This window comes from Astatotilapia calliptera, chromosome 18, assembly GCF_964374335.1.
Source record: "Astatotilapia calliptera chromosome 18, fAstCal68.1, whole genome shotgun sequence".
NCBI classification, from domain to species: Eukaryota; Metazoa; Chordata; class Actinopteri; order Cichliformes; family Cichlidae; genus Astatotilapia; species Astatotilapia calliptera.
Window position 1 is genome coordinate 10,322,051 of NC_137439.1, and position 12,324 is coordinate 10,334,374.

General features: G+C 39.2%; 1 protein-coding gene across 30 annotated transcripts; it reads right to left on the reverse strand.

Annotated features, from left to right (window-relative positions):
• Positions 1-742: 742 nt before the first annotated feature.
• On the reverse strand, positions 743-11,172 carry hnrnpca (heterogeneous nuclear ribonucleoprotein C a). Of its 30 annotated transcripts, none has more exons than XM_080293184.1 (10): positions 10,932-11,172; positions 8,063-8,171; positions 6,275-6,543; positions 4,874-4,946; positions 4,624-4,677; positions 4,502-4,531; positions 4,204-4,373; positions 3,600-3,713; positions 3,141-3,304; positions 743-1,369 (listed from the first exon to the last, which is right to left on the reverse strand). In XM_080293184.1, the coding sequence occupies exons 2-10, from the start codon at positions 8,065-8,067 to the stop codon at positions 1,265-1,267; spliced, it is 984 nt and encodes a 327-aa protein (XP_080149310.1). In that variant the 5' UTR covers positions 8,068-8,171; positions 10,932-11,172; the 3' UTR covers positions 743-1,264. The 30 variants fall into 30 exon arrangements, with proteins under 30 accessions (XP_080149310.1, XP_080149306.1, XP_080149309.1 ...); XM_080293180.1 differs by having other exon boundaries at positions 3,141-3,307; XM_080293183.1 differs by having other exon boundaries at positions 4,502-4,534.
• Positions 11,173-12,324: the final 1,152 nt, after the last annotated feature.

Below are 12,324 nucleotides of genomic sequence, written 5' to 3' on the forward strand. Positions count from 1 at the left end.
GCCCGCCTTTTGACTGGTACCAGGAAATTTTGCCATATTACCCCTGTCCTAGCTAGCCTGCATTGGCTGCCCATAAAGTACCGTATTCAATTTAAAATATTACTCCTTACTTTCAAAACTATTAATAAATTAGCGCCAAGTTATCTTAGTGAACTTCTCAAACCACATACTCCTGCTAGAACACTCAGATCTGCCACTCAACTACTTCTGACCCAACCCAGATCTCGACTGAAGTCCCGGGGTGACCGTGCGTTTGCTCTGGCTGCCCCGGTACTGTGGAATACCCTTCCTCTCGACCTCCGCGCATCTGACTCCATTGCACTGTTCAAATCACGATTAAAAACCCACTTATTCAATCTTGCCTTTCCCTCTAGTTAATATTTCTTTTATGATTTTATATCATGCACTTCTATGCTCATTTAAATTCTTGTTTGCTCTGTACCTGTTGCTTTCCTATGTATTAGTGACAGTTATCTGTTTGCATATTTAGTACTTGCTTTGGTCCTATTTCTATTATCCTCCTCCTATACTCTATTTTACTTGTTAAGCACCTTGGCATACCCTTGGTTTTTAAGTGTGCTTTATAAATAAAGTTTATTATTATTATTATTATTATTATTATTATTATTATTATAACCATGTAAATGGAATTCATGACATCTGAATTAAGTGAAGCCAGATAAGGAACATCTCTGTAGTGTCAATACAAAAGATCCATGTCGAGCCAAACAAAACACAAAAGCAAATTCAATATTTTATTGCAATTTATTCCTTTACAGTTTAACTGAATAGTATAAAAACTGACAGTAACATACAGACAGACAAGGCCAAACTAATTCACTGATGAGAAAAACAAAACACACTGAAGCTAAAAACGTTTTTGTTTTTGTTTTTTAAACAGAAATTCTCGCCCTCACATTAAGACATGTCCGTCGAGCTGTCGTCTCTGAGAACATCACCAGTCCACACTCGTGCCTTCTCTTGAAGACAAGTAACGACGCTGTAAAAAAAACAAAAAAAACAAACCCAAACCTACAACTAGTTCCTGTAAATAGGGGGTACCGGATGACGGGCAAGATACGCAAACAAAAATCTCCTTTAGGGACATTATGACAGAGTGTGTGCACCATGCTTATGTGTGTGTTTATGTGCGTGTGTGTACGTTTTGTTTTTTTTCCTATATCTACAATATTAGAGTTAAAATAGGAGTCCGATGTCCTTCTGGAAGCTGCGACTACACCGCATGCGGGGCTGTCATCTGTGCCTACGAGTCTTCGTCTCCATTCACGCTGTCACCATCATCATCTGCTTCCACGTGCTCGCCTTCCTCCTCTTCTTCTTCCTCCTCATCCCTCTCTTGACTTTTCACCTGCAGACAATTTAATAAGTGATGAAAAAAGAAATCGTATTCGGATATTTCAAAAAACTCATTTAAATAAACTTTTGTATGTGGCACTAGGTGACAGTTGCTTCATAAATTACTATTTTTGTTATAACTTGTAGTGAGAAAAAGAAGAAAAATCTTATTGATCGGGATCATTTTAGAAATGTTGAAAACTTCTGGCTGAAACGGAAACAGTAGGCACAATACAATAAATTATTGACATTTTCTTAATATTTCTTTTTAAGAGCAGTATATATTGTAGCAGTCGCTAATATTGAGAGAGTCTGAAGGCTCAGTCATCCAGGTCATCGTAGTCTAAGGAGCTTGGAAAGAAAAGTGACTGGACTTAAGTTGCTTGAAGACATTTTGCCTCTCATCTGAGAAGCGTCTTCAGTTCTAGGGTTGAATGGTGGATCTGGGACACTCCACTATTTGACCCTAGAACTGAAGACGCTTCTCGGATGAGAGGCAAAATGTCTTTAAGCAACTTAAGTCCAGTCACTTTTCTTTCCAAGCTCCTTAGAATATTAAGAGAGATTTAAAACTTGGTACTTGGTTTTTCTAAGCTTCCATTTGAGAGATACTTAGGCATGATGGCACATGGAACCATTAACTCGGAGGGCGAAGGGGACAGACTTGAGTTGGATCAAGTGAGCACTCACTGTAGCTTAGCGGACTTAAATCACATGAATTCCAGTTTTAAGGTAATGAGGAATGAATGAATAAAACCCGATGCCATAAAATTTCTCAGAAAATGACTTCACATGTCAGCAGTTTGAGAAAATCTGAGACATGAAGTTCTTTCTTCTTACAAATAAAATTTGCTGTCGGCTCTGATGGAGGCAGACGCATCTCTTCCTGCTTGGCTTCTTATGCCCTTGTGTAATCTTGTCTAACTTTATCCCAGAGAGTCTCTCAGTCTTGTTCTCTAAAACCTAAAGAATATGGATTTGATCCACTGGCCCCTGAACGCAAGCCTGGGTTAAGGAGAGCCCATATGTCCTGGAGGGACCTGCTGGATACATGCTGGATGGGTGCTAGAAGTGGCGTGTCGTGTGCCTGGGATTCCCGGGACTGTCAATCGAGGACATAGAAGATTTCTACCTATTCAGAACCATAATAACAGGGTTCTTGCCGATCGGAGCTGGCTTATCGAAGACTGAAGAAAGCGGTTAGAGCCGTTCAAAACCCCACAAGGCTGGCTGCTATGATCGAAGCGATGGGGCGGGCTGTGAGTACTCAGACTGTTGTTATTGAACGCCACATGGATAAGATCTTGGAGAAGCTTAGCGGGAAATTGACAGACCTGGTGACCAGTGAAGGACATTTAGACTGGCTGTAGCATTGGAGGCAGCTCGTTCGCACTAAACCAAAATTTCTCTCATTTGGCTCCCCATGTCGCTAAAAGGCCCATCAGGCCGGCTGGCTGAAAACAACAAAATCTTCTCCCTGATAATCAGACTGTTGTGGGTCTCTGCGCACATATCCTTCCAAGGCCACCTGCGTAGGCTGCGGACTGCTGACTTTCGCTTAACTGGTTGAAAGGACACCGGATACACACACGCATGTACACTGACACAGATACGCACTCAGCCACCCTCACCCATCCCAAACGTGTCTGATGCTTGATACCACACGATGCACAAGGCAGGTCTGTCCAGTGCTGGATTTGAAATTTGAATTTGAATAAAAATTCCCCCTAAAAAACCCATATTCATTTATTCCTTTCCCTCTGAATACCATTTGCAAACCTCACCTCCTCTTCCTCCAGCAGGTCTCCCTCCTCTTCCTCGTCGTCCTCTTCTTCATCAGAGTCATTCATATCCTGGTTGTCCCTCTCCCTCTTCAAACTGTCATCCTTCTTGTTGCTTGGGTGTGGAGGTGAAGTCACCTCTCCTGGCTCTGGTTTCATACTCTTACCTTCTGCCAAACACAAAGGTACATTCATGACCCGTTATCTGTTCTATTAAATGAACTTAAAGGCTACTCTGGGAAAAAATATAATAAAAGCTAGAAATCTTTAGAGGCTGTTATAGTTCATTTTCAACAAAAGCAGGCCATTAAGGCTGTATTACAGCTGTGAGAAAAGAATGTGTGAGATCATTCTGTACTGTAGGTTTTCATTTACAGGCCATCTGGTTAAACACGGAGGCATTTATTGCTGAGTTTTACCTCACTCAGCACTCCCCATTAAAACATGCCGTGTCCCTCCTACCTGACTTCTTGCTATGGTCCCTCTCCATACGCTCCAGGCTCTCCAGGAGGTCATCCACTTTGCTTTTGATCTGCGTCAACTCTCTCTTGATTGTCTGTAGCTCATCCACTTTCACTGTGGAATGGGGGTGGGGAGTTAGAAAGCCTTATTCTACAACGAGGGTACATTTTGACAGTTGCCCCCCGTATCAAAGGACGTGTATAAGGTTACTGAAAGATTATTATTTGGCCCAATGTTTAAAGTAATTAGGAAAATGTACAACACAGTGGGTTTGGTTTGTATTGCCAGCAATAAGTCTGATAAGCCAGATGCTAATTAAATGTATTTAGACCTTTGTAAGTGGCCGATATTGCTGCCGGTACTTATGGTTGTGCTGGTGCATCATGTGTTAGTTATTGTGTGGCCATACAGTCACTGCCCAGTCTGTAGGCCTGACTGAATAACCCTCTGTAAATCTTTACAAAAGCAGATTTATGCAGGATGTTGATGATGATAACAGCACCAACAACAACAGTTTGGTATTCAGTGAAACTGATCGAATTTAGGATAATATACTGTTGTGCTGAAGTTCCAGACAGCTGCATGGACCAGGTAGCCGACTCACTTGTTCTGGATGAGGAAGTCCTTTGACTGCTCTTGGATGAAGAGGAAAAGCTGCTTTTGGTCCGCCGGCTGCTTCCTCCACTAAGGCTGACCCGCGGGCGTTTCGACGGGATCACAGCCCGTGACAATGGGGGAGGAGGAGCAGGGACACGGGACGGGTACGAGTACATTCTGTTATCAAACAAGAGGTTTTACATTTTTTTTTAAAAATGAATAAACATACTCTGTGCTGAATGTGAGAACAGAGCAGTGGTAGAAGTGAAGCATTACTGCTTTTTCTAATCAAATAACATTCATACCCATTTTTGAGTGACATCTTCAAGCATGAACTGCTGAACAAACAACAAAGCATGAACAAACAACAAAGATTGGCACTGTGCGTGAGTGTAAAGCACTCATCCATCGTCAGGGATCTACTCACCTGTCATAATAATCTCTCTGAAAATCATAATCGAGGTCAAAGGAGCTGCTGCTGCTGCTGTGGAAGAACAAAAGAACAGAAAGCTTGTGTTGAAAAATATGAAGACTTGCTGGTATCACTGCATTCTTTCTTTTCTCCAACTACATCAAGTTTTTCCTTTAGTGCCAAATCAAAAGTCACTTATGCCCTCATCAAGAACAGTGATGGGGGCATTTCTGGCTTTCTGTTCAGGTTTGCAGCTGATACTTACCTGTACATGTCTCCAGCGGAGCGTTTGGTGCTTTTTGATCTGTGCGGTTTGGGTTCTCCAGCCAGGTTGATGTCTGCCAGACAGTTACATTATACATTAATGCACAAACCCATTGAGAGGACAAATAACTTGAAACCAATGCTTTAGAAGTTTTTAACAATGCCACGAGTCTCTCTTCAGAAAATAGCAGGTTTGATGAAGGTTAAATTTTTTTTTACTAGAGGTTTGCTGTGAATACACTTTTATCAAATATTATATAAACATTAAATATATTTATAAATATTTTTGTACTGTAGTCAACAATAGTGCTGCTGGCACTACATACTTCCCTGCTTTCTCTTTTACAAATAATAATGGCACACATTTGTGAGTGAGAAGTTTGGTGTTTCTTTTGACAAGTCAAAATGAGTCAAAATTAACACAAAATGGATTTTATGTTACATTTTCCCTCAAATGTACTTCAGGCTTGCTCGTGCCTACGGCTGTTACCACTGAAAACATTTTAAAAGGAGATTAAATGAAGAAATACAATTAGAAACATCAAAGTACTTTACTTGTCTAGTTCCTTCATTTCTTTTCAGAGCAGTGAGACAACGTGTAAAGCAATTACACTCTTGCATCCCTTGAGTATTGTAATCTATCACTATCAGACTTCATTGTTACTGTCACTGAGTGAGTCTTACGAGTCATCTCAGTTTCATTCTCACAGCCAAGGGACCCTCATTAACCTGTATTTCAGCTCATCTTCTCAGGTAGTGAGAAAATGAATTCACATCCACATTTAAGCAGAAATGTTTGAAAATCATTTGTTTAAAATAAGCAAATTATACCTAAGCATTCACACTTGTTCACACGAAACAACAAATTGATTACGCAGTGTTGTGGAGCAGCAGAATGACTGGATGCATACCGACGACTAGTCTGAAAGCAAATTGTGATCCAGCTCTCACGCACCAAAGTCTGCACTGCGTGTAGACTTTTTCACTTCTCAGTGAGAAACCTCTTACACCCAGCAGTTAAACTTTTAAACTGGGAAATGTGTGTATATTTTATGGCGGCAGATGGACATATTAAGATTCCTGCCTAACAACATAAGTTTTCTGAGTAAAAACAAATGAGACTAAATCTTAGCTCCTCCCAGGGTCTAACCAGGAAGCCTAACAAGCAAAAGATCCCTGCTTTGATCTCAGGAGACACAAATGTCTTTGAGGTTGCGTCAAGAAGGGTGGGGGAAAAACTTATCACTTATCAGCCCCAGCAAACAAACAGTGACTGTTTAAAGTGGTAACAAACTAAGAAGGTTCAAACAATGAGCTCAGAAGTTCAGTTTATTTTAGTTAAATAAGACTATAATAAAGAGAAAAATCCTTTTAAATGAAAATTCAGAGACTGAGCCCTCACCAAGCACTTGTCCAACAATCATTCTCCCATCCTCCCCGCCGACAGCGGCTCGGGCATTCCTCTCATTGGCGTATTGCACAAAGGCATAGCCCTTGTGGACAGAGCAGCCTACGATCTTGCCGTATTTAGAGAAGATGGCCTCGACATCTGCCTTGGTGACCAGCAGCGTGTTGAGGTTGCCAATAAAGACCCGCGAATTGAGGGAGCGTGGGTCGGTCTTGTTGGTGACGTTGCTGGCGCTCATCAGGCTGGAGGAGGTGGGCGAACGACTGTCAGGAAGACACACAGACACATATGCAGCCGATTTAGTAGCAGGATGAGAAATATCTGACCCTTTGAATGGATCCTGCTTTTGCCGAGTCACAAAGCAAAGTGTCAAGGACTCATCAGGATTTCCTGAGAAATTTAGTTTGGTTACCTGCATTTTTCTAAAAAATTTTTCTTATTCTACAAATTTGAAACTGATTAGATTCCGACCAGCTTCCATGTACTTAATATTTAAAAGCTGCATCATTTCCTCTTCATCTAAAAGAAATCCAAACTGATGGAAACAAAGTCAAGCACTAAGACCACGAACCACGTGATTCTTCAACTGTGATTTCCTGGATATAAAACAAATTGTCCTCTTAAGGGCTTTTAGGCATAGCCAAAGACAAATCTTGATCAAAATATCTGGGTTTAATTTATTAACAAACAACATTGTTATCTAATGGCTAGAAAACCCTGTTTTCTGTCAAGTAAGCCAAAATCCACTCTTTGCCTTTAAAGTAAGCAGTATGCCTCCTGCTTAGGTGCCGACTAAAGGCTCATTCTAACTGAGAAGCCTGTTATTTATCACCTAAAATAAATTATAAAGTAAAAAGTTCACAATGGACTAAATCTAACTGTAGCAGACATTTAAATCATTTTCAAAGGAGCATTTGTTTTAGTACTTTTACGTAGTTCTGTCGTATAATTTTCATATAAAAGTTTAAAAGCAAATTGTAAAACATGCAAACAAACATCTGACAACAACAACTGCAAATCTGCATAATCAAATTTAAAAGGACTTTGCTTATCGTTTATCTTGTATGGTTTAATGCAAAATATTTTCACAACAACATTTACATTTAGCAACTAAACTTCCTCTTCACAAAGCTTACAGTCAACACCTCCAACCACACACCCATGACAGAAAGCTAGACCAGTGGGAAGTAGTGACATTTGTTTCATACCAGAAATCTCTAATTCTAATGCCTGAAGTGCTTGGGGCTCTGGGTTGAGTAATAAAACATAATAATCACAAAGACAACAACAACAAAATGACAACTTTGTTCCTTCTTCCTTCTGAATTTTATGGTATGCCTGTCAGTGCTTTCATAATACATTAAATAAGGGGTGTGCATTTCTTCAGAAAAGTAAAACAAATATTTAACTAAAATGCACGATTTTGAATAAAAGAAACTAGAAAAAAAAATAACTATCACTCGCCATTAATATAATTCATTTACCTGTTAATGGAGCCCCAGCTATGCCAGACTCATTTCAATGAACTAATAACCTGCAGTACAGGTGTAGAGCTTTAGCTGTAGATACAAATACAGCTTCTTGTAGCACTGTAATGCTGCCCAATCCTCACTGAATATATGTAATCAACATTTTAAGTAAACTATATAAGCAAGTGTGTGAAGCCCATTGCCCAGTGTGTGTAAAGTCTGGAGAGGGGCAGTAAACATAAAAACAGTTACGTGGCATTAACATTAACCCCCTGGCTGACAGAAGAGGGGGTTTTCATTCATCATCACTCACTCCATTGCGTCTGTGTGCAGGGCTGTCGTCTGCCTGATGTTTGAGACTGTGGGCTGGGTTCAGTTTGGGCTGGTGTCTCGACCTTCACCTTCGCCCCTGGCGACTTATACTGAGGTGACAGAAAACACACCTCGGTCAAGCTGAGCAGGGTTATCTTGTACGAAGCCTTACCTGTTTGGAGTGTGTGCAAGAGTCAGTGATGAGTTAGACAGCTAGCCAGTATGAGACTACAAGTAGAGCCTAATGCATGTATACCTACTGCAATGTCTAAGGCTGGGTGAAGTGTGAGAATACAGAACAGAACCAGACACAAATTGATACCTGGGACTGCAATCAATCGACAGAAAGTGCACTGGCTTAGCCCGCATATGCTTTGCTAGTGTGTGAAGAAATATGGGTGTAGTAGCTTAGACATTTGTTTGCATTTCTAGATGCAGCCGAGATGCCAACAAGTTTAGCAAAGCTGGATGAATTTCAAAACACTGTGCTACGTTTGCTTTTATTTTCATTTCCTAGACAAACCACAAATTAATGCTGATTACTGACACATAAAGTTCACAATGACTTAGATGGAACCGCTTGTAAAAACTAGAAGAGCAGGGTATTTACATATCAGTGAAATATTAAAATTTGGAATTTATCTAAGCTAAGGTTATTAGTCCAAATATGGGCAGATCCATTTATTAGTACTCACGGGGGTGCGTATGTGAAGGGACACAATACAAAGGTCAGCCAAAAATATATAGTATATAATCTGTTAAACACAAGTAGTGTTATAATAAAAACTCTGGAACTGGGAATTACATCAGCAGCAGGGGGAAATTAAAGGGAAAATTATATTTAGAGAAGCTTTAAGGGTAACCAGAGATTTCATTATTATTACTAATAATCACCAAATTCAGAGATTATGAAATCAAGAGTGTAAATGTGCTTTTGCCATAACAAACAGTACTGTGGAAAAGTCTCGAGCCACCCCTGATGTCTTTATATTTTGCCTCCAAGAAGTCTTGACCAATAGTTCCCCAGGATCTCTGAAGGTCTTTCAGAGTTGTTCCCTGGACACTGGCAGCTTTTACACTCATTTCCAGAGGATTTTTTGTATGTTTGTTTGTGTCTTTATGAAACCACTTAACCCAGGCTTATAAATCAAAAGCATAGGAAAGGAACCTAACTCAAGTAACAGAAAACTTAGCAAATCTATGGAAAATGTAAAGCATAATGTAGTTCATTTTGCACCAATCAGGTGATTCCCAAAGAACTATTAAGTGAAAACCTGACCTATCTCCGTATGGTGTGTAGTGCTACAGCAAATGAACAGTATCTGAAAATCATATCCTTAAATTAGATATATATATAAAGAGAATCCAGCAAAAACTTGAAACTGGATCTCAGAGGTTATCCATGTAGTGCTCACTGAAACCTTATCAAAAATGGTCTGTGTAAGAAGAGAGAAGCTATGTTTAAGGATGGGAAATGTCTGAGGTTTGCCAAATTACACAAAATCTGGACTGAAAACCAGGGGCAACAGGTCTTCTGAAGTAATTAATCAAAATCTCAAATTTTTGGTTTAAATCTAACCACAAAGGAGGTACAACAGTGCATGCATACAGCCATTTATAAAAACACTGCAGAGGCTCTGGGAATGTCTTAAAGAAGCCCGGAGAACTATTCCTGAAAGCTCCTTAAAAGAAATTCCAAGAAAACTTTCATGAGCGAACTCAGGCCATGTTAAAAGGTAAGGGTGGTCATACCAAACAACTGAAATTTACAAAACGTTTTTGTATTTGTTTTTTTATTTATACACATCATATTTTAATTTATATATTTACACATTTCAATAAATTATTGGCACGAAATAAAGAAATGAGTGGCGGTTTGAGACTTGTGCGCAGTATTGTATAATAGTGATGTTTAAATTTATTTTCCATAAGCTTTGTGTTTTCTCATAAAAAGGGTAAATGGAGTGAATGTGAGGGCGTGGATTGCTTTTGATACACATATACACAACCATAATACTGGTTCAGATGAAATGTTTAATTAATCAAATGTGTATTAGTAACGTTATGTAAAAACTTAAGCCAATGGCACTCCAAACCGTTCAAACTCAAGAAGAAAAATAAAAATCACTCTTCATCATGGGAGGGGGAGGGGGAAAAACACGAGGAAAAAAAAAAACTACTCCATAGGGGGCAGAAAAAAAACCCAAAGCCGAAGCAAAAAAAGCAAAGTCTAGGGATAATCAAAAATTACCTAAACCATCCACAACACACCCGCTTGGACCCCGACAGCGCCTTCAGCAGGCCTCAGAGTGAAACACAGGCCCTGACTGGCCTCCGGGATCAAAGCCGGCTAGCATGGCTAACGTTAGCCAACCAACAATTAAAAAGCATGAAAAAAAGTATACAGCCATCAGACCAGTTCCTCTTTGTCTTGCAAAAACCAAAACCTGCAAAATTCTGACAAATCTGAAGTCGATAACGTGTAATCAATCATCAGGATGCTGCTGCTGCCGCGGTTATTAACATGCTAATGTTAGCTGGCCAGCTGGCTGAAAAGCGTGCCAAAAACCAGCAAGTCCCGTAAAAGAAAAGTCTTCACAATAAACACTACAAAAAATACAGCTACACAAACTTGCAAAAATGTGGACGAGACTGTTGCTAAGAGGCATCCAAAGCGTCGTGTTTTCTAAAAACCACAACCAGCGTTTGTGCTCTTTTTTTTGGAGGGGATGAGCATCTCCGAGGCCGCTAAGCCAGCTACCTCGCTAGCCAGCACATTACGTCCTGTCCAAAAAGCATCGTAGAAAAAAATCCAAAAAGAAAAGAAAAAGGAAGGAAAAATGAAAAATGTCTGGGAACAAAATACTCACCACGACCTTTACGAACAAAATGTCTTGCTTTCGGTAAAACCTGTCAATTTGTTACTTAGGTTGTCCTTTTGGAGCAGACCCGGTTCAGCCCCCTTAGCTAGCTTTCTTCTAGCCGCCGAGCTAACGCATAGAGGCGGTGGTGGCGCGGTCATTGACGGAGACGCTTGTTTTTTGTTGCGGTGCAATTCGAGGAGGCCGGAATCGGTAACTGGTACATCATTTGAAGCACCCCGCCACTCTCACTCCAGCTAAACATATAAAACATACTCACCCTCTTTCTTGGAGAAATCACTACGCACTCTTTTCAGAATAAAATCTCCAAAAACTAGGACTCTTTAAATACGTTTATTTTTCTTTAGTTCTTCCTTTAACAAAACAAACGAAACCCTTTTTGACCCAAAAGAGTAAATTTTTTAAATTCAAAATAACAAAGAAATTTTCTAGTTTTTTTCCTCTAGTTAAAAAATGAATTATTTAAAACGTTTATTTTTATTATGTTAATTTCTCTTTTCACCTTTTTAAAGATTATGTGATAAATTAAATGTATATTTGATAACTTATGGTTAATATATATTTGATAAATATATATTAAACAAGATATTTATGTTAGAACAGTGTTTAGTAACTTTTGCTTATCTTGCTGTGAAAACACATTCAGTGGTTTTTATTTTTAAACATTGGCTAACAATTAGACCAGTATGAATCATCTTTGTAACTGTGATTAACTCTGACTTAATAAAGTTCTTTTCTAATTCAACAGCCTCTCGCATTTGTCTAACGGGCCGTTTACTTACATTTATCTAATAGCAATAGGCTTCTGGTTTATTACCACAGCCGGCCAGGAGATGACAGTGTTGTTATTTATAAAAAGATGAATGTGAGTTTAACAAGTATTTGGCACAGATTAAGAGATTTACCTGTTTAGAGGGTGAACATTTTTTTAATCAGATGAAGGCTCTGCTACCAAGAAGAAAGAATGTACCACAAAGAAGCTCTGCGTACATTTAGATAATTACAGATAAGCTTAGAAAAACACCACAACTGATTATAATTATTGGGATGTTTCAAGAACCGGACAAGCAGGTTGCAACTCTTTAGTTATAAAGTGTAGTACATCTGCTCCTATGTTCTTTTTACTCCTTTCAACCCAGCACATTAAAGTGTAGACATTAAAAACAAAATGTGCTAATTAATAGAGCTTAATAGAAGGTACACAACTAATAAAGTGATGTTAGTTGAAAAGAAAAGGTTTAGGAGATTAGTGAAAAGGCTCTTTTGAACTGACTAATAGGGACTTATTTTTTTTAATTAAAAGAAAACACACCCAAATGGAAACGTGGAAGATTAGTTATATTGACCTGACCACTCTTCTTATTTACATATACAAGAGTGA

Bases quoted from the DNA above. Each gene is read 5' to 3' on its own strand.
- hnrnpca (XM_026150092.2), bottom strand. The intron at 4,947-6,274 runs GTGAGGGCTCAG...ACTGTCTGGCAG, and splicing joins GATTGTTGGACAAGTGCTTG to ACATCAACCTGGCTGGAGAA. The intron at 4,681-4,873 runs GTAAGTATCAGC...GTTCTTCCACAG, and splicing joins TCCGCTGGAGACATGTACAG to CAGCAGCAGCAGCTCCTTTG.